Here is a 22,828-nt window from a genome sequence, read left to right as displayed (position 1 = left end):
ACACCCGGGTTCGATCCTGACAACGGATACTGTGTGTATAGAGTTGTATGTTCTCCCTGTGACCACATGAGTTTTCTTTGGGTGCTCCGGTTTCCTCCCACACTCCAAAAACGTACAGATTTGTAGGTTCATTTGGTTAGCGAGTCTGGGTTAAAACGTGGTCGTAGAGCTGGAGAGCAGGAGGAATCACAGAGGGGGAGCAGTGAAAGAGTGTGTTGCAAAACTCTCGTCAGAAGGAGAACTTCAAAGTAGGTATACTTGGAGCAGATTTTGCGGTGGGGCAGACAAAATGTGTAGGAAGAAACTGCAGATGCTGGTTTACACCGAAATAGACACAAAATGCTGGAGTAACTTGGCGGGACAGGCAGCATCTCTGGAGCGAAGGAAAGGGCGACATTTTGGCTCGAGACCCTTCTTCAGGGGAGAGGGAGACTAGAGATATGAAAGGGTAAGGGGTGAAAACAACAGGTCAAAGCAGACGTTTCGAGTCAGGACCCGAATGCTTATGATCTTATAGGTTATGAGAAGGCAGGAGAATGGGGTTAGGAGAGAGAGATAGATCAACCATGATTGAATGGCGGAGTAGACGATGGGCCGAATGGCCTAACTCTGCTCCTATCACTTATGACCCTAGTCCAGCCTGATGTTGAAGGTATGGGTGGGTACACGTTGCACGGGCTGAGCGCCTGCTGTCTGTCCTCCAGGCCTGCAGTGGGCGCTGCTGAGCGGGGAGGCTGCGCGGTGTCAGTGACCCGGGAGCAGTAGAGTCGTGTTCGGCGGCACAGCAGCGGCGACTCGCCCTTGACGGACAAAATGACCACGGTGGAGGAGCTGTACCGCAACTACGGGATTCTGGCCGACGCCTCGGATAACCTGGGCCAGGTGAGTGCGGCGGGAGGGGGAAGGAAAGCGGCGAAGACACAGCAGCAGCGGCGGCGGCTGGGCCGTTGGAGGCCTCGGGTAGGCCTGGGCCGCGCTGGCTGCCCGGGGGGAAGCCGACCGGCTGATCCGCTGCTTCAAACAAAGCGTGAAGGAGCGGTGTCCGGATAGGGGTGGACGGGCGACTACAGTTTATTGAGGGTGGCCGCTGCTCGCTGGTCCACCCTTCCCCCCCCCCCCCTCCTGTGATAGACACAAAATGCTGGAGTACCTCAGCGGGACAGGTAGCATCTCAGGAGTCGAGAGAAGAAACAGGCGACGTTTCGGGTCGAGACCCTTCTTCATACCCAGAAGGTTCTTCATTCTCTCCAGAGATGCCTGTCCCGCTGAGTTGCTCCAGTCTGTGTCCATCCTTCCTACTACGCATTTTGTCTTCCCCCTCCTGTTTTTGGGTACTGGAGTAACTCAGTGGGTCAGGCTCAAGATACTGGAGTAACTCAGTGGGTCAGGCAACATCTCTGGAGAAAATGGATGAGACGTTTCAGGTTGGGACCCTTCATCAGATGTACTTTAATATTCGTACTAAGACTTTGAAGAGAATAAGACACATTATATGGAATGAGGAAAAATAAATCTGAAACCTCAAATATATTTTTATTTGAACAACAAATTGTGGAAATATGAAATGATAGGACTGAGGTGATCACATTGGAGCTACATCTAAATAAGTAAATATATTTTTCTTTGAGGTGTCTGTTTAGGTGGTTGAGGCCGTAACATTGGGATGGACTGTAAGAGTATCCTGGGCAACTAACTGCAGTACATCTTGTAGATGATACGTACTGCAGCTGCTGCATGTTGTCCATGAAGCGAATGAATGTTTCATGAGAAGCCAAATAAGTGGACTGCTTTGATATGAATGGGTCAAGCCTTTTGAGAATTACGCTCATTGAGAAGGTACACTCATTGGGAGAATTGCATGTTCCTGGTTTGTGCCTTGTAAATGTTGGAAAGGCCAAGGGGTATCTGGTGGTGAGTTGCTTGTTAGAGGAGACATAACCTTTTGTCTTCCTTGTGTAGTAATTATAGTTCTGCATTGCAGTTTCATTTGGCCTGCACCTCTTAATTTTTAGATAATCTTGGTGTTGCTCCTGTATGTTTTCTACATTCCTTATTTAACTAAAGTTGATTCTCTGGCTTGATAGTAATGAAGTAGCAAGTGATTGGCTACGCCATGAGTTTAACGATTGTGCTTGCAATGAAGCCCGGTGGACCATCAACACCAGCAGAAAAAAATGGTTGCCATTCTTTAAACACATGGCTTGGCAAATCTCTCGTTCCAAGGGTTTGAGCTGCCAGGTCTCTTATGAACATCCCATTTAACACATTTGCAATGCAATATGGCATGGTGGAGGGTCAGCTCAGTGTTCAAACAGGACTTCACAATAGGAGGATTCGTGGTCATCACTTCTACCAGAGATGCCCATGAAGCAGGTAGATTGAGGATGACGTTTTCCCTTCTGTTCACTCAGTACTGCACCAATTTGGCAGCTATATTTTTCAGTGCTTGGCCAGTTGACTGTGGGATTGCTAAGGCTTTTTTAATTATGGAAATCAACTTTTCCCACCCTGAATACATGCTGTGCTGTTGCTATTTTTCGTGCTTCTGTGAACTGCTCGGTGTGGAGGGCTCTGATTCATCAGCTGATGGAGTAATCAGGAGATAGTTACTTGACTATGTTTGACCTGATTCCTTGAAACTTTTTGGGGTCTGGAGACAATGTTAATGCCTTTCAGGGCCACTTACTCCTGCCTCTTAACCACTGTATTACCCCATCTGGAGGGTCTGTCCTGTGGTGAGAAGATACTAAGTAATTGTGATGGGGGAGAATTAGCACAATGTTTACATCTGGCTGCTGACAATATTTTATAAAGTTGACTGGGCTGAGAGCAACTTTGCTGTTTCTTAAATCGATGCCTAAGTCACAACCAAGCAGTCAGTCTAGTTATATATTTTTACTGTTGAATGTTACAGTCATGGTTCAACTGAATGGCTTGACGGGCCACTTCGGAATACCTTTGAGGCAACCATGTGGGGTAAATCTAGAATTGCGTAGGCCAAACTAATTAAGGGTTGCAGATTCCCCCAAACCCCAAACAAAACTAATTAACTAGATGGGGTTTCAGAACAACCTCATAGCTTTCATGGTCATCATGACTCGAATTAATAGTTGTTTGCTGCTTGTTTGCAGATCGCAAATTATTAACTGAGTTTTAATACACATAGATAGCTCTTTAAAATGAAGTAAAATGTTAATAGTGAACATGGAAAAATGTTTCCACATCAGGAAGAGTGTAACGAGAGGCCATAAATATAGGATAATCTTTAAGAAATCTAGTCAGGAATTCAGATGACATCCCCAGTAAAAATTTGAAAGGGTATTCCAAGGAGTCTTAAGAAGAAAGGGAAGTTAAAGATTGCCATTTAAGAACTATTGTCTAAAAATTGGTGAGGGGGTAGGGAATGGAGAACATTAAATAATATTAGGTAACTTGAGAGCAGGAAGGAAATGTAAGTGCTCAACAGATAAGTGGGAGAGGTGTATGTTGGATGAGCTTGATGGGGGAGTGGAAGATAGCACTCCCCCAGTGAAAAAATATGATTTCAGGACTGTGGCATGGCAAAATCTTGAAGCTTGGTCCTGTGTGCAATGGACCAGAGAATGGAGGTGGGCATCAAAGGAAGCTGACTACTTCTAACATTGGTGATAAGGTCCATGAGCTTCTTGCACTTGGTGACAAAGTATTTGGAGAGACTTTGCAATTTCAGAATGTCTGGAATAGTGAATAATTTTGTCAGGTGAAAACAGGGCCCAGTAATACTTCCAGAATAAAGCAGATTCCAACATTTTGATCAGAAAGCAGATGTATTTCAATATCTTAAACAATTTGGAAATGATTGATTGGAATATACCTCTGGACATTTGAACCAAATGGAATAGACTATTTTATTGCTGGAATATGAGCCAAATTTTCACGTCAACCCATCAGATTTAAGATGACCCATCCTGCGCCTTCATCTCCAATTCAACGGCTTCTGGTACAGGTTTTGGTACAGTTGGGACTTTGAACAGTTGAAAGGTAAACTTTATGCAACTGAATTATCTATATATTTTGAGGCTTTGTGAGTAAATTCCATAATTTTTCTTTTTGCAGCACAAGGATTCGTATCAGGCTATTCTAGATGGTGTGAAGAGTGGCGCTAAGGAGAAAAGATTGGCAGCACAATTTATTCCAAAGTTCTTCAAACATTTTCCAGAGTTGGCAGATAGTGCCATCAATGCTCAATTGGATCTCTGTGAGGATGAAGATCTTTCAGTAAGGGTTATCATTTATTTTTGTAAGAATCTGATCTTGGCTTGGTGGGGAGGCATAGAGTTGAGTAAGAAGTATTTTTTGGAGGGAGGAAAGAAGAAATTGATTGTTCTTTTATTAACTGATTTTCAATAGTCCTGAATGGTAAAGTTTAGCTATTCAGTTTGTTTCAATACCTTAATTTCCAATGTATTATGTTTTGAATGTTGATTATAAATGAGGAAATGTTTAAAGTATATTAGAACATTTAAGAATGAATGCAACACATCATTTAATTAAACTTAACATAATATACAAGTATAACAAAGTGGTGTATTTTTTAGATTCGCCGTCAAGCCATTAAAGAATTGCCTCAGTTTGCAACAGGTGACAATCTTCCAAGAGTTGCAGATATATTAACACAGCTCTTACAGACTGGTATGTGAATATTTTGACAGTGTTTGAATACTCTCAGTTAAACTTTAATCCTGCCTACATTGCTGTTCAAAGTTATCACATTAGTAATAGTTCAAAGAAATTGACATTCAAATAAATTATTTTACTTCAAGACTTCACGTAAGAACTATTGCTATGGTAGTGCAAAAATATTATTTTTAGTAAGCTTCGCTATGGATTCTAACTGGAAATATAGTTGTGAAGAGTGATCATTTGAAGGCCACTTGCTAGTATACTTTGCTGTCCATGTATAGCAATATTCTGCCAGTTGCACGGTAGTTGTTCAAATTCACAACTGGATTTTCAGTAATAAAAGTTACTTTAGAACAGCAGCAATGCTTCTAATAATAAAGAATCATAGTTTCAGCATAAAATTGAAGGAGATTTGTAACCCATCATATAGTACAAAGACTGGTTATCTACTGGACTTTAAATGTCTATGCAGTATATTGGTAAATTGATTTGATTACTGTTCACCAGTACGTGTAGGTTAATTGCAGTATTAAAATAGTTTGTACTGGATGCCTTCTATTGCGGATGATACGAAGATAAATGGAGGGGCGGGTAGTGTAGAGGAAGCAGGCAGAAGGATTTTGACAGGTTGGGAGAGTGACCAATGAAGTGGCAGATGGCATACAGTGTAGCAAATTGTGCGGTCACGCACTTTGGTAGGAATAAAGATGTACACTTTTTTAAATGGGAAGCTGATTCAGAAATCGGAGGTGCAAAAGGACTAGGGAATGCTGGTGCAGGATTCCCAAAAAGTTAATTTACAAGTTGAATTGGTAGTAAGGATGGTAAATGCGATGTTATCCTTCGTTTCAAGAGGACTAGAATATAAAAGCAGGATGTATTGCTGAGGCTTTATAAGGTGTTGAAGCATTTTGGGCCCCATATTTGAGGAGGGATGTGCTGACATTGTAGAGTCCAGAGGAGATTTACGAGAATGATCCCAGGAATGATTGGGTTTACATGATGAGCATTTGACAGCTCAGTTAAAGGCAGTGAACGTTGAGGTAATCTTTCTGCAATGTATTCAAATAATATTAACTGCTTAAATCTGATTATCATTACATAACCAAATTCTGGATTGCATTGCACCCATTTTTTTTCCAGATGATAATGCGGAGTTCAACTTGGTAAATAATGCATTAATATGTATATTCAAGATTGATGCTAAAGGTAAATGCTATTTTCTTATTGCAATTATTTTGTTAATGTATATTTTGACAAGCTTTAGTATTTACCATGAAAGTATTATTTTGAACTGTGTTGTAAAGAAGTTATAGAAATTTAATACATAATTTTACTTGTGTAATATCATTCATTTCACATACCAATAACCAATAGGCGAGCACGTGTTTCATTTACTTTTAAAAGACAACTTTGGAAAAACCTACATGTAAAATATAGTTTATTTAAAAGTTACGACGATTGCGATTAATTTGCTTAGTAAAATACTGTGCAGTAGTATTATTCTGTAAAGATGCAGATTATTAACCTGTGATAAATCAGGGTATCACTTGGGAGTCTGAGAGAAAAAAGTGGAGAACCTACATAGTAATAAAGAATAAGGAGTAAAAATATCAAATTAGGGAAAATGGAAAAAAGTAAAAAGAATTAACACTTCTACAAAAATTAAGTTTGGAAGTGTGGAAGAAGAGTGGTATAAAAATAAATAGCATCTTATGTAGATATAATCAAGTTCTGGCTGTTGAATGAAATGGATTTGTAAATATCAGCAGGGATTTGTGGGGATGTTGTGAATTGATTATTACAGGCTGTCAATGTAGAAGTTAAGGACATCTGGAAATATAGCTCTGCAGTTGTGCTTTTTAATAATAGGTCTGCATTATACCTCTTGAAAGCTTTCATACAATATGTGCATATTACATTTTAAGAAAACATTTAATTTCTTTCTTCGGAAAGGAACCTTGGGTGGTCTTTACACACAGATAATCCAAGGGGAAGACATTGTGCGAGAACGTGCCATAAAGTTTATTTCCACAAAACTGAAGGCACTACCAGAAGAAGTAATGAACAAAGAAGTGGAAGAATACATTTTTGTTGAATCTAAAAAGGCAAGTAAATTGAAATCTATATACTAAAACTCTCGTTTGTTATCTTGTTTGTGACTGAACTTCAGCCAAAACGGTACACAATAGCGCGACAATTTTAGGCCCACCTTACCATTGTCACTTTAGTGATAATGCAAGTAGTTTTATTGAAATCGGTCTTATATTTTTAGTTATTCACATTTTAAGGTTGAGGAGGGAGGAGGGGGGAGGGTTGAGGAGGGGGGGGAGGACAGGGTGCTGCACCAATGCAGGAGAGGTTTGGGCCCAACGGGTCCACTTGGTCTGGTAATTCTGTAAATTCTAATTTTTTTCTAATTTAAGTAGTTGGTGAGTACCTTTAGTAGGTCTGAAATATTCTAAGTATTATTCAAAGAAAATCAGTGCGTCAGAAGAATATCTGTGAGATACTGGTTCAAGTGAGGCTAGTTATCATACTTAATTGTGAGCTACAAAAACTGAGAAACAAGTATTATGGAATATTCTTGGCTTACAATTGGAAGCAGTTAGAAATAATTTATAAATTTGTTTGGATTCATATTTCAGTATTGTCCTGCTTTATTCTGTGTTAAGTTGTATCTCACAACTACTTGCATTTTAAATTGAGAATAAATATGTTTGGGATAAATGTTGTTTGAAACTAATTAGCTGTTAACTGCATTACACGAAAAAATAGAGCATTTTTTTTCTGAGCAGCTTTAATGGCACACTGTAACCATATTCTAATTTCTGCATATATATAGGCAAGTATGTTTCACTCCAACAAAGGTTTGTAAATAAACAGGAATATCTCTCGGTGTCCTGATCCATATTTCTATTTCTGGATCTTCTCTTAAATGTACTTTAAAATAGTGACTCTGAATTGAACTGATGCCAGCTTGATAGATTTTTCAAGCCAAGATATAATCCAAAATAAGTAGTATCACAGTGGTTCATTTCAGATTGAGATTTTATATAAACTCAGCTAAAGCTGTGTAGACAAATTTACATGAAGCTGGCAACTTTTATTTTCTAAATTTAGAAATGTCACCAGCAAGTGCTGGTAAGCAACATTTGCAACTGCAGAACACAATCATAATGTTTTGTGGATTTGCTAATATGGCATCATTAAATAACAGAACATTTGCATTGCAGTTGTTTGTTGCCAGCATAGAAAGAATTGTTAAGCCAAACTTGAAAGGTTTTTCTTCTTGTCAAACCCATTTCTTCGCCATGCACTGTGAACGACAGTAGAACCATGGTTTTCACCTAGTTTAAATAATAAATGCCCAAGATGCAAGCTAAACATTTTCATTGTTGGTCAAATGCTTTTTACGAATGATAGCAACTTTATTTTTTAAATGGGCATAACTGAAAATAATCAAATATAAAGATGCTTACTCTTTGGAGCGTTCTGGTACCTGAATTTTCATTTTGCTCTTTTTAAACAGCACTCAAAGGACAAAATAATTTTTAAAATTTGCTCCCTTACTTCCATCCTCACCATTTTAAAAGAAAGGAATTAGGAAGGAACATAATTTAAGGAGCAGCATTTATGTCAAATATTTTGTTTTTAGGTACTTGATGATGTTACAGGCGAGGAGTTTGTTTTATTCATGAAAATTCTGTCTAGCCTGAAGATACTTCAGACAGTGAGTGGTCGACAACAGTTGGTCGAGTTGGTGGCCGAACAGGCAGATTTAGAGCAAGTGTTCAATCCTGCAGATCCCGATTCAGTGGACAGATTATTACAATGCACAAGACAGGCTGTGCCGCTTTTCTCGGTAAGGATAAACTTCAATAAATTAATAGCTGTCTTATCCTTTGCAATGTAACTATTTAATCTGCCAGATATTTTGAAAATATTAAGTTTTGTTTTTGCTTTTAATAGTTACGCTAGCCAGTATATAATAGGATGATTTTTGCTTCAAATAGTCACATCTGAAAGTTGGTGGACATATTTATTATAATTATAAACATTGTGAAAGATCTTAAAAATAAACCTTGCACAAGTTTTTGCAGGTTTGAGGCTCAATATTAAATACAAGTATATTTTAAATACACCTATTTAGTTAAATTAAAGAAACAATGCCTTCCTCCCCGAAATGGCTCCTTCCCATCAAAATTAATTGGTCTGCTGCATTTCGAGCGATACAGCAGCTAAAGTACCAATTGTCGTTCAAGGAAATCAGTAGAACAATGTGGTCTTCAGCTGGTAGTCTTGAGGGGTTCAGTGACAGATTACAATCCTGGGATTTGTAATCAGCAGGTGTAAATCCAGGACTTCAGGAATTCTGGCTTTTGTAAGAGGAACTGTTGTTTTTTTTAATCATACATTCTGGATAGGTTTCTTGAAGTACATCACCTAAGCTTTAAGAGATTGACTTGAGTATTTCATATTGGACTTAAAGTAGTATTGGGAATATTAAGATGGATAGTGTAAAACCCAACAAATACTTTGGAACACGTATGTATTCAGGAAGTTCTTTGAAACTGTTTAAAAGTTTGTAAAATGGGGAATCTGCAGATGCTAAAATCTGGAGGGAAAAAAACAAACTACCAGAGGAACTCAGCAGGTCAGGCAGTCTCTGTGGAAGTCAATGGATAGCTGATGGGAGGGATTGGGGCCCTTATATCCGAAGAAAGTTCTGGCCTGAAGCCTCATCTGTCCATTTACTTATACAGATGATGCTTGATAAACTGAGTTCTTCCAGTACTTTACTTTTTGTTTGATAACAGAAGAGCACTGATGAAGGATTCAACCTTCATACGGTTGGGTAGTGCGGGGCTTTGTCCTCAGCTTAGCAAGAGAGCAACAATGTGAACTATTGGTTTTGGTGAATCACCTATTGATGCGAAAGGGCTTTGGACTCGAGTGGTAAACTTGCCAATAACTTTGTTTTTGCCAGAAGTTGTTGAAACTTGGAGCATGCCAAAAATGTAACGGCCATTGTCTGTCTATGCACCGACATTATGAAATTAAGCACGTGGTAGAGAAGCATTGTTAAGAACTTGAATAGGAATCACCTTTTTTATTTTATGTACAATGTTTATTGATGCCAACTGATTTACCAGAATTAAAAGCAAGAGTTGGGTGTCCACTTGTATCAAATAACACCAACGGAAGTGGGATATTAAAAATTCTGTCATCAGTCATGAATTTGTGAGATGAATAAAATCTTGAGAGCCAATGTATATTTTGGCTCCAAAAGAACCATGCGACCTACTTAAACAATATGTGACAAAGTGTTGAAATATTAAAGGCTGCTACCATAATTCTGTGACTGCAATTCTGTTCAACCAGATTGGAAGGTGATTTTTGAAAATTAGAAAATCTGTTCTAAAAACCGTGGATTATGCCAAAAGGAGCAATTTGATCTTAATTTATTAAGATTAAATCCAGGAAATGTACTAAATACAGTGAGACGTGATGCCTCATACAGTCCTATTTATATTTATCTTTCAGAAAAATGTTCATTCAACCAGGTTTGTCACATACTTCTGTGAGCAAGTGTTACCAAATCTGAGCTCCCTTACTAGTCCAGTAGAAGGACTTGACATTCAGTTGGAGGTAAGAATTGGATGACCTTAATTATTGTTCTTTACTTTGTACAATCTTTCCTACTTCTAGTAAACTGACATAGCAGCATAATTTGTGAACCACGAGTTACAAGTAGATGTAAACTTAACATTTTTTGTTTTATTGCCAGATCAATTTTATTAAAATACTGTCAGGTAAAAATTAACTTTGTTCTTCATTTTGTAGGTTTTAAAGTTGCTGGGAGAAATGACACCTTTCTGTGGTGATATGGAAAAGTTGGAAAGTAATTTGAAGCAATTATTTGAAAAATTGCTGGTAAGCCTGAAATCTTTGCTAGCATCTAATCAGGAAGGCAAAAACAAGGCATGAGATAGCTTTGGCAGAGAAGAGTAGGGAAAATCCAAATAAGTTTTAAGTATATTAAGGGAAAAGGAGTATGTTGGGAGCAAATGGGGGCCTCTCAAAAACTGCAATGTACATCATTGTGTAAAAGTGACAGAAGATGGCCAAGAACCTCAATTAATATTTCTCTTGTTTTTACCACGGAGAAAGTCATGAAGACCATCAAACTCAGGAAACTTAATGGGGATATCCTACAATTCAGTAAAGAATATGTTGGATGTGTATAGAAGTGGAGATAAATAAATCTCCGGGGCTTGATCGGGTAGAGTGTGGGGAACTGGAGAAGGAATTGTGAAGCCCTGTCTGAGATATATGCATCACCTTTAGTGGGGGGGTGTGGCTAATGTTGTACTGTTATTTATGAAGGGCAGCAAAAACAAGCACAGGAAATACAGGTAGATGAGCTTAATTTCAGTGGTGAGGGACGGGATCTACCAACATTTGGAAAGGCAGGGACTGATGAGAGATGGTCAGCATAGCTTTGTGCATCGGAAATTGTGCCTCACGAATCATAGAGAGAGATTGATGAGGATAGAGCAGAGGATGTCTTTTTCAACTTTGCAAAGACTTTGACAAGGTTCCACATAGGAAACTAATCTGGAAGATTGGATTACATGGAGTCCATGAAGGAAGGGGTCAAAGGGTAGTTGTGGAAGGATTTGGATGACAATTACATTGTTAGTACCTTTACAGATGACACCAAAATTAGTGATATGTCGATGGAATGGCTTGGAAGGATATAGGCCAATGTGAATGTATAGGACCAGCTTAGATGGGCATCTTTGACAGTGTGATTAGTTTGACCAAACTGCCTGTTTTTTTGCTGTATGAGTTTGTGACTAAGTTTATTTTCAAACAATCCTAAAACCTTAAACTAAATTATTTTAATTCAACCAGTTAATCTACTGTAGATACAAAAAGCTGAAGTAACTCAGCGGGACAGGCAGCATCTCTGGAGAAGGAATGGGTGACGTTACTGGTCGAGACCCGTCTCTACCCAAAACATCACCCATTCCTTCTCCAGTGATGCTACTTGTCCTGCTGAGTTACTACAGCTTTTTGTGTCTATCTTCGGTTTAAACCAGCACCTGCAGTTCCTTCCTACACATTCAACTATTGTCTACTTTCAAAATTGGGCAAGTTTCTCTTTTAATCTCGTGATTTTATTGTAATTGCAGAATACACCAACTATTCTTTAATAGTTTGATATCTTGCAAACTATGTCAAAAAGCCAAAAATGAAACATTGCTTTATTGTTTTCTTCCACTGCAAATCACTTTATTTTGAATTGATGCCATTTACAGGGATTAATTTAATGCGCATACAGCTTTATCAAAGCGTATACGTGTAAACTCAGTGCTTCTGCAGCTTACAATCATCAAATATCTGTTCTTGTGAGTAACCTTGCATTTCTGAAATATGTAGGAATATATGCCATTGCCCCCAGAAGAAGCAGAAAATGGAGAAAATGCAGGCAATGAGGAGCCTAAACTGCAGTTTAGTTATGTTGAATGTCTACTGTTTGGCTTTCATCAACTTGGAAAGAAACTCCCAGATTTCCTTACAGCAAAACTTAATGCAGAAAGACTCAAGGACTTCAAAATCAGGTGAGGAATGTTATTTGACTATACACTGAAATTTGTTTCTCTTTGTTAAAAGATAAACTAATCTTATTGTACTTCAAAGATCTCGACCTTTCATAGACTCTAATTTGACAAACTACATATCAATTCCAGTTTTATTAAAACATTTTGAATGACAGCAAGCTGTGATCAGTGCACCCTGCCTGAAATGGTGATGCAAGCTGATTCATTGGTTACTACTTAAAAGGGAAATATTTACTGGGTTATCTCATATTACAACAGATATCTCTACCAAAGAACCAACTGACATCCTGCCAGATATTATTCAAAAATCACTTATTTCTGTGTACAAGATGCTTGGCTCTAGAAACAGCATGTGAAGCAGCTCCCGTGGAAATTATGTCAAAGCATTTTAGGTTGACAACTCCATGTCTGGACAGTTGAGAAAACAAGTTTGTTTTCAGTTGAATGAGTGGTTTCTGTTTGTATTCAGCATCCCACTTGTAGGAGCATCTGGTTCAGCTTGGATTTGTGACATTTGGTCCTTATCTCAAAATATCTTCCTGTTTGAAATAATATTAGTATGTGTTTTTCTCTCTCTCACCAAAATAACCATTGGTGACTTTGTTCACTTCCCTTGGTCCTGTTTTTTTGGAGCTCCCTGCTTTCTAACTTGGCTTACAGCTTTTGTACATTTCTTTGCAGTGCTTCTTCAGGTGATTACTCTGATAAATATCAGTTGTTGTTAACACGTGACAGCACTTTTTCAACTTAAGTCACAAACTATCCGAACTCCATTTGTTGAAGATCAATTCAGTGATAGCAACCTAGGTTGCTCTGAAATGAAAGTATTACATTGCAAACCAAATAACTATGATGAGGCTAATGTCGCTGAAACACAAAAGGAATGCTTTTGCATTTACATCCAAGATCTGAAAATAATATTTTCCTTGTCTCATTTTTACTCTACAATGTCCTGTTTAGGTTGCAGTATTTTGCAAGAGGTTTACAAGTTTATATCAGACAACTGCGACTTGCTTTGCAAGGGAAAACAGGTGAAGCCTTAAAAACGGATGAGGTATGTATTCCAGTGTATGAGGCTTAAAGAGGCAGATGGAAATTGCTGGATGTTCTAATTGTAGATGATACTATGACTGTCTTGGAGGCACAATTATTTAATATGGATATTCCTAGATTTATGAATGGGTTGCATTCTTGGAGAATGTTTCATTAAGTGAGAATTTGTCAATTGGATACCATTCCCCATTATTTTCAAACTTTAAAAATCCAAATGCACATGTGCTTGATGTATCAGAGTTCAAGAAGTTTGATCAAGAAACCCAAAGATGCATCAACACATGTTTAAATAAAGAAGTATCATCTAGGAACAATTAAATCTTAAATTAATGTCATAAAATCAAACTTCCCATTATATTATACTATCCCCCAAGTGACACATGAGATCCTGAGACATGTTGACAGGTTGAACATTTAGAACAAGAGGTCATGGTTGACCATGATGGGTTGCCATTTTAAGACGCAGATGAGATTAATACCTTGTTGAAATCTGTAAAGCACTGGGTAATTGTCCAAAAGATTGCAATCAGTAGAGTGCGGCATGGTGGCGCAGCATTAGAGATGATGCCTTACAGCGCCAGAGACCCTGATTCGATCCTGACCACGGGTGATGCCTGTATGGAATTTGTACATTTTACCCATGACCACATGGGTTTTCTCCACGTGCTTGGGTTTGCTCCCACATTCCAATAACATACATGTTTGTAGGTTAGGGTCTCAACCCAAAACGTCACCCATTGCTTCTCTCCAGCGATGCTGTCTGTCCCGCTGAGTTACTCCAGTATTTTATGACTATCTTCGGTTTAAACCAGCATCTGCAGTACCTTCCTACACAGGTTTGTAGGTTAATTGGCTTGGTAAAATTGTAAAGTGTCCTTTGTTTGTGTAGGATAGTGTTATTGTACATGGATCGCTGGTCGGCACGGAATCAGTGGGTCGAAGAGTTGTTTCTGCACTGTATCTCTAAACTAAACAAATCTTTAGTCCCGATCCACATCCTGCAGGACTTGATAAAAGAAATGCACTGGCTTGTCTCAAGCCTCGAAGGAGGTGGAATTGTGCTCAAGGGTACAACCTTCTGTTACTCTCTCCAAATGGAAATTTGGATAACATGCCTGTGTGGATACTTCAAAGGCTACCAATTTGGGTTCAAGCTGTTTGTTCACTGCTGAACCTCAATGAGAATGCTCTCATTATGTAAATACTAAATGTCTCGAAAGTCATTGTGTTTCTGTCGTGTATTGCGGATGTTTTCATTTACTGTTACAATAGAGCCAAGAGCACAGTTTTGTCAACAAAGATTGTTATTGATATACTGTACCAAAGCAATCTGCTGTCTTTATGGACAAGACTATTGAAGCAGTAAAATAATAATGCCATGGAGAACAGAATCATTTTGGAGACTAGTGCACAGTCATACTGGTATTACTAATGGCTCCAGGACTTCATCAATTCTCTCTGCCCTTTAACAGTGCACTTTCTATGACAAAAGTAAATCCTTAAATCAAACCCTTGTGCCTTAGAGTTAATGGCGCTACAGCAAAATATCATAAATTAAGTATTCATAAATCAAGGAACATTATGTATTTACGAGGATATTGAAGTGAAAATTTCACATTTTAAATATACTGTTTCTATTCCACAGAACAAAATTAAGGTTGTTGCACTGAAGATAACAAATAACATTAATGTTCTTATCAAGGTAATCATTTTTAACCATTGATTATAACGTACATAGGGAATGTGTGTGTTTGTTATATTCGGATTATGCAGCTAAATGTATATTCTGTCATGGATACCTGCATTCTTCGGTATTGCTTAATAAACTGCGTAATATTTACATGTAAGTTATGTTTGAAAACTGGTAGATTTGGGGTAGAAAAGCTAGGGTGGATCGGCTGAATGGTCTACTACTTTCTGTATTCTGTTCACAAAATAAGTGCCACTTTCACTTTTGATAGCAATATAGACTCCTTGTGTATCTGAGTGAAGTAGGCTGGACTTAAACAATGTATAACCTGCACATTTCTGTTGGTTAGGACCTGTTCCACAATCCTCCCTCGTATAAAAGTACAGTCACCCTTTCTTGGAAGCCGGTACAGAAAGTTGAAGGAGGGTAAGTTTTTACTTGGTATCTTGCATTATATACAGTTATCGTACCCCTCGTAGAAGCTAGCACCCATTAAAAAAAAAAAAAAAATGTTGATCCCCTAATTTAAAACACAGGCCCGATTCCATGCTGTCTGACTCTAAGTGGAGACAAATAGCCACTCTTGTAGATGATGAGAATGATTTGTGATATCATTACGCAATACCGTCATCTGACCAGTTCTTGCAACCACAATTCGTTCAATTAAGCTTCAAGTCATTAAATCATCAGGGGATTTGAACCTTTGGTTTTCACTTTATTCAACTGTGGAGATCCAGTTCAGGTAATTCTATCCATTGGACTCGCTGTCTGACTTGTAGATGTTTTTATGCATCTCTGTAAGATCAACCCTCAACCTGCTGCACCTCAAGGAATAAATCCTAGCCTGCCCAACCTTTCCCTATAGCTCATGTCCTGACAACATCCTCGTAAATCTTCTCTGTATTCTTTCCAACTTAACAACGTCCTTCATAGAGCAGGGTGACCAAGACTGAACACAACCTCACCAACATCTTGTACAACTGTAGCATAACATCCCAACATCTATACTCAATACCGTGACTAATAAAGGCAAATGTACTGAAATCCTTGATCACCCTATCTACCATAACACCACTTTCAGGAATGGGCTGCAGAGTTTCATTTTTGCTGTGATTTTATCTTTGTTGAGCTGAAAACTGGCAATCAGACTAAAGTAATTGATATAAAAGGAACATGGAAAGAAAAGGGGCAATGTTGGAAGACAAATAGCTTTTTGCAAGACTCCCTGTGCATGTACATCTTTTAGCATGACCCATCTGGTGCACAGCTTCCACTGTTAATGGTATCTTCCTGTCATTCTAAATATGACTGGTTACTTTGCACAAGACTATCACAATTTTCTTGATATAATCTGACTCAAAAGGTTAAGTTTTAAAAAAAAGACACCTGTCAACAAATTTTAAAAATCTATAGTGTAGGAAGTAACTGCAGATGCTGGTTTAAACCGAAGATAGACAAAAAATGCTAGAATAACTCAGCGGGACAGGCAGCATCTCTGGAGAAAAGGAATGGGTGATGTTTCGGGTTGAGACCCTTCTTCAGACTTTAAGAATCTATAAACTACGTTGAATCATGCAGACTATTCTGTCACATCACCTTATTAACGCTATTTCAAAATGCACGAGGTTTAATAGAAAAATTGTTTTGAGTGGGGAAAATGTTGCATTTATACCACGTAATTTTGAGTAGGGTTAGTGATTTTTTTGGTTTGTTCCTCCACCCTTCCCCAGAAGTTTGTACTTTATTTTTGTTGTATATAGTGATGTTAAAATTAATTATGTAATATTTCCTTGTGAAAATGTGATTGTTACTGAAAACAGATTGTTGGGTTCTTTAGGAGATGGTGTGAACAATTAGGATGGTTTTATAGTGTTCTGGTTGGGTTTTTGTTCCCCCAAGCAGTGAATGAAAGTTATTTTAGCATACTTTTATATGTGTATATATAATTCAAGCTAGTTGCAGTTATCTCATCCAATATCTATCTTTTTCCTTTCATTTGGTTTTGTTAGTTTGACACTGTGGGCACAAGATAAAACCTTTACATTTGTTTTCAATTTAAGTTAATGGTATAGATTGCTTTTGAATTGCACAAGATTTAATTGTAAGGAAATAACAGCTATAAATAACTGAAGGGAGCAAGACAGTAAAGTACTTTATAAATTGTTCCCTAATCTGATGTTTTAATTTATTTTAAATGAACCTTAACTATAATTGATGATCTTAATAGGCAAAAACGAATGGCTGAGGAAAACACTTCATCCCCTCCCAAGAAACAGCCTCCAGCACAAAAACGAGATACCAGGCAAATCTATAATCCACCTAGTGGTAAATACAGTGGCAATCTTGGTAACTTCTCTTACGGTAAGCATTATCAACAAATTGTAGATTTGGATGAATTTCTGTTAATCATCCACAATACAGTAAACTCTCAATTTAACAGACTTATTTATAATGGATTTTGGTTATAGCAGACCCAACTTGTTGTAGACCAAGTTTGTTGTTGCACGGAATGACCGCTAGGTGTTTTTGAATAATTTTAGCTTAGTTTAGTTTAGAGATATAGCATTGAAGCACCGAGTCCGTGCTGTCCTGTACACTAGTTTCACACTTAGCTCTAGGAACAATTCACAGTGTGTAGAACAGAACTACTGTCGTCGTTCTATCTTTCCTCCCACATTGCAAAGAAAAGACAGTGTAAGTTTCTTCCGGGCGCACCCACCTCCCACCCCTCCCCCAACGCTGCAAAGATATGCAGGCCTACAGCCCAACTGGCCTCTTAACATGTGAGAACTGCCAGCAGAGCCGCTACCCCACAGTGCCAGAGACCCAGGCCTCCTCCGCCCCCAACTCGTAGTGTGTAGGACAACTTGCAATGTGGTTTCGAAGCAGTGTATTGGAGCACCCGGAGGAAACCCAAGGCGCACCCGAGGACAGGATCAAACTCTGATCTCTGACGTTGTACAGTAGCAACACTACCACAACGACACTGCTCTCCCAAGGTATTCTGTATTTTGTGTCCTTTGCTGTTTATTGTATTGTTTGTTTATTGGCTGTTTTTCCAATAGTACAGTAATAAAGGACACCATCTCCCCTGTGTGGTCTATTAAAGCAAGGGTTTACTGTAATATAATGTGTTGGAGCAGAGAGGTTTCTCTTATCAAATCTCTTGCAGTGGGGAAAATACCTCAGGTCATGGTGCTCCACTCTTGGACTGGAAGGGCATTGTCATGTGGTGCTCATTCGTCACCCGGAAAGTGGATCAAAGTAACATTGACTAGATTCAATCTGTAGGAAGGAACTGTGGATGCTGGAGTAACTCAGTGGGTCAGACAGCATCTCTGGAAAAAAGGAATTGGTGACGTTTTGGGTCAAGCCCCTACAGACTGAGAGTCAGGGGAATGGAAAACGAGAGATATAGACTGATGTAGAGAGAGATATAGAACAAATGCATATCTTAATTAATTTGTCCTATATCACTGTCTATATATCTAATTTCCCTTTTCCCTGACTCTCAGTCTGAAAAAGGGTCTCGACCCAAAACCTCACCTATTCCTTTTCTCCAGAGATGCTGTCTGACCCGCTGAGTTACTCCAGCTTTTTGTGACTTATCTTAATTAGATTCAAGATTTAATGTCTGTCCTGAGTGTATTCATGTCCTGGGTAAAGGAAGGAAATAACTTGAAATTGAGTCAATATCTTAAGGAGGGAGCGAGGGGTAACTGTTTTTAAATTGTACATTATAGTTAATTTGGGAAAAGTGGAGTTTCATGCAATTGGTGTAACTTTCAGTATTGTGATTAGGTCAGTTCTGTAGAATATTTATACTCTGCTCATTTTACAAGTAGATACCTACATAATTTGTTGTTTATCTACAAAGATATTAAAATTGCACAAGGATAAGAAAATAATTTGAAAGTAATTTTCTTTCACTACAGAACAAAGAGGTGGTTTCCGTGGAGGCAGAGGTCGAGGATGGGGCGGCCGAGGAAATCGTAGCAGGGGACGACTCTATTAGAGATAAAAATTCCTTCACCGTTGCGTGTTGTGCAGTAGTTACTGTGTACTGTATTCTTGGGATTGCTGCTGAGCACCCACAAGAACTGCGAATAGCTTCAAAAAAGAATTCTGTATTTAAACCTAATTTCTAAAAGATACTTTGTACAATTCAATCTTTGTTTATATTTCAGTATGTGAAGCTGTTTTTTTTCCAAATCCACAATTATTCTAAACATTTTTAATTTCCTTTTTTATTTTATACTGCTCTTCTGACATTTGGAAGAAATTTTCAAAATGCAAAGCAACAGTATTTGACATTCCTAAGTCCACCTTTCTAAGGCACCATGGCAAAGTTAGTTGTAAAGAAATTAATGGATGCAATCTTTCGATGCAATCTGTTGTTCTCGTGGTCATGTCCCAGTAATGTGATATATTACAGGAATGGGATCACATTTAAAATTATACGAGTGATCCATGGCCAAATATAGGAACTTCCAAGCTGTTCTGGCATATTTTCCAAATTAACGTGTGCCACTAGAAAAAAAATATTACTATAAAGCATGTTCATAGGAATACTAGCACTGGCAATTCAAAAATTTGGGTCTCATACTTTCCTAATTGAAATACCTGTTGAACGTTTTAACCTGTTTAGTGCCACCCTCCGAGTATACTCGTTTTAGCTTAGTGTCGTTTTATGGCCGTGTGATGAGTTGTCCTTGACCTAGAAAAAACCTGGCACAGGGAGGCCAATAGTGAAAAAAAATCTTGGCAGTTCAACTGCTGATAAGTAATGTTTCTCTGGCCCCCTATGTGAAGTTTTACTAACAAAGCTGGGTGTCTCCATGCCTCTTTTCTACCTGATGTTTTTCTCAGTGGCCACTATTTTTCCAGTTGGAATGAGGGGACTTCATTTTTTTAAATTGAAGATAGAAATGTGCATATTTGGTGTGGACCAGATGTTTGAAGCTCAACCTGCAATTCATTTTTTTTCCATTCAGTAAGTAAATGCCACTACTCCTGTGGATGAACACCCGGTATATGCAGTGATAAACTTACTGTGATTTGTGCAGTATTTATGCTATTTGTTCCATCTTTATGGCCTGTACGTATTTACTAGAGTGTTAAGGAATACTTGCAGTTAAAAGAATAATTTGTTAGATTCCATAACATGTCTGCATTTTTGCTTTGGATCCCTGCTTCATTGTCCATCTCCATGGCCAGTCTTGATGTCAAATGTTATCTCACTGTGCCTTTGCAGTGCACAATGGGCTTCATTTGGATATCAGAAGCTAGCTGTGAATAATGATTTACTGAACTATATCCATCACTTCCTTAGTTTGTATCCCTGCCCTCAATAAACCAATAGTTAATAACTTGTACGTGTTAATGTTTTAGCTGGTCATCTAAATTTAAAGTTGATTTTGAAGATCGATGTGCTGTTGGGCTTGATACGAATTTACATTACGAAATTGCATACTGTGACTAAGTACGTGCGAACAAGCTGAAACCCAGCAGTAACCTGATCTTTAATATTTTTACTTGAACATTAAATGTGTTAAGTATAGCTACTTTCAGTGCTAGAATAGATGTACGTTTTAAGGAATCGCTGTAGATTTGGGCACAAAATTTTGATTCCAGTTAAAATGCTGAAGAAATACTACTTTCACCAGTACAGCTGAACAACCTATACTGGCCTTGAAATATGTCTGTTCTGGATCACTGCTGAAATATTTCTGGTGATATATCTATTCCTCTGTGCCAAAATTTGGGAATGTCTTCATGGAATATGCACTGTTTTGAAGCCACAGTGGGGACATTAAATGTCGATTAAAATTTGAATAATGATCTAAAGTAGAAGAACTGGTCTTGGAAAACACAGATAACTACATTGTTTTTTTGTACCAAATACCACTAAGTACTCCAGAATATGTGAGCAAAACTTGTCTGTTTGGATTGCTGTTTAACTACCAAAACTTTAAGTTTACCATTATGCAAATTAATATATATGTATTTTGGAAGAACGCTGTTGGAGGTGAATGAATACATGCAATGAATGTCAGCATGCAGTAAATGCTCAATGTTTATGTATTCATTTTCTGAAATCCAGTCATTGTACAGTCTTTCCTTGGAAGCTAACTAATGCAGTAACTATGATATGTGGGGAAAGGTGATTTTTTCCCTCCTCCCCTCTTGTAAGTTATACAGAAGAACCTATTTCTTTAGTTTTTGTCTGCAATATAATAGTGCCAGAGCATTTTTAAGCAATATGCAAAAGTTACGCTTGTATTGTGCATAATGATTTATTTCAATATTTAGATTTAATAGTTAAAATCTAGCAGTTAAAAGTATGTCTCTTAAACAGATTTAGAAAATCTATAACTGCATGTAATTTTTATAGGGGTGTCTGTACATATTTGAACGTGTTTTTTGTAGGTATTTGCTGGTTTTATCAATGTCATTGCAGCTTCTGTTTACAAAAATAACAAAGTTTGCAGCTTCATTTTCTTTTGGTAAAAGGAAGTATAAGTCCTACCCTTTTGGAATATGTATGTTTTATATGGTAAAGGTGCATGCTGAATAATATTTTTGTATTGTGCACTAATAATCAGTAAACAATGATGAAAAATAGCTGCATTGTCAACAGGTTTTCAATAACGTCATAACCAATAACCGTTGAAGAGATTTAAATATTTTTATAGGGCTATTAATTTCAATCTTGTGTAAAGGTGGCATGTTTTTCCCCCCGGATTTTTTTTAATAGCAGTTTTGAGAGTACCATTCAAAGTGGCAGGAATTGCAGGAGCTTGTGATCTGGAAGATAGAGAATTTTAATGTATAATGCAGTTTATAAACATTAAATATTTGATTATGCAACAACAATCAAAATTTAAGTGCTGACACTCAATGAATTGGAAAGAAATGTATCTGCTTAACTGCATAATCGGCCTGGAATATGAAGTGTGTGTGCGGTGGTAAGGAAAATATAATTTATAGATGTGAGAATTTGATAAAATTGTGTTAAAATATAGATACACGAACGAAACTGTATTAGAAGTTTAGAGAGCTAATTTCTTCCTTTGTAATTTTCAAAAATATATTGGCAGTGAATCTGCTCATCTGGAATTAATGATTCTTGCCTACTTTTGTTTTTATTCTGTTTCCCTGTCAGTTCATGTAGAAATACTGACCAGACTGCTTTGTATTTAACCTGGTGTCCTCTCAAAATCTTCTGTGGGGTAACACTGTTGTGAAAGAGTGACATAACTTACTAGTATGATATACTGGTTGCATCTTGATTCTGAAGGCATGATTGTTGGGAACTCATTTTGCATTTCTGGTCAAAGCAACAGATCTGTGTACTTTAATGATATTTGGATTAGCTTTTGTCTCTGTTTGGGTAAGTTGCAACTACGACAGAAGCCTATTGAGGGCTTTATTGGAATATCCCAAGAGAGAAGGTAATGTATAGCAATTCACTATGCCCAATTAAAGCATTTAATTTTGAGCTTCTAACTTTTAGTTCAAAACTAGACCAAGTGGACCCGTTGGGCCCAAACCTCTCCTGCATTGGTGCAGCACTCTCTCACCCCCACCCCCCTTTCCCTCCCCTCCCCCCATCCATCTCCCTCAACCCCCCCCCCCTTATACTCCCCCCCCCCCTCCATACACCCCCTCCCTTCCTCCATACACCCCCTCCCTTCCTCCCTAGGAGATAGATTTAAACTTTAAAATGTGAATAACTTTAAAAATATAACACCGATTTCAATGAAACTTCTATTAGCACCAAAAGGACAAC

At 38.0% G+C, this 22,828-nt stretch overlaps 1 protein-coding gene across 1 annotated transcript; it reads left to right on the top strand.

The window, feature by feature from the left end:
- Positions 1-724: 724 nt before the first annotated feature.
- api5 (apoptosis inhibitor 5) lies at positions 725-22,652 on the top strand. The gene is made up of 14 exons (XM_078415287.1): positions 725-882; positions 4,096-4,257; positions 4,578-4,671; positions 5,806-5,871; positions 6,619-6,770; positions 8,321-8,527; positions 10,210-10,314; positions 10,510-10,599; positions 12,112-12,293; positions 13,254-13,347; positions 14,992-15,048; positions 15,386-15,462; positions 17,264-17,397; positions 18,972-22,652. Exons 1-14 carry the CDS (start codon positions 814-816, stop codon positions 19,049-19,051), a joined length of 1,569 nt encoding a protein of 522 aa, XP_078271413.1. The 5' UTR covers positions 725-813; the 3' UTR covers positions 19,052-22,652.
- The last annotated feature ends 176 nt before the right edge of the window (positions 22,653-22,828 follow it).

Source organism: Rhinoraja longicauda, chromosome 18, assembly GCF_053455715.1.
Source record: "Rhinoraja longicauda isolate Sanriku21f chromosome 18, sRhiLon1.1, whole genome shotgun sequence".
In the NCBI taxonomy this organism is placed as follows: Eukaryota; Metazoa; Chordata; class Chondrichthyes; order Rajiformes; family Arhynchobatidae; genus Rhinoraja; species Rhinoraja longicauda.
Note: the sequence above shows the minus strand (reverse complement) of the source record. Positions and strands in the feature narration are given on the sequence as shown.

Coding starts and splice junctions, on each gene's coding strand:
- api5 (XM_078415287.1), top strand. CDS start 814: ATGACCACGGTGGAGGAGCTGTACCGCAACTACGGGATTCTGGCCGAC. Junction 6,771..8,320: donor TTTTTGTTGAATCTAAAAAG/GCAAGTAAATTG, acceptor TTTTGTTTTTAG/GTACTTGATGATGTTACAGG. Junction 17,398..18,971: donor TCTTGGTAACTTCTCTTACG/GTAAGCATTATC, acceptor CTTTCACTACAG/AACAAAGAGGTGGTTTCCGT.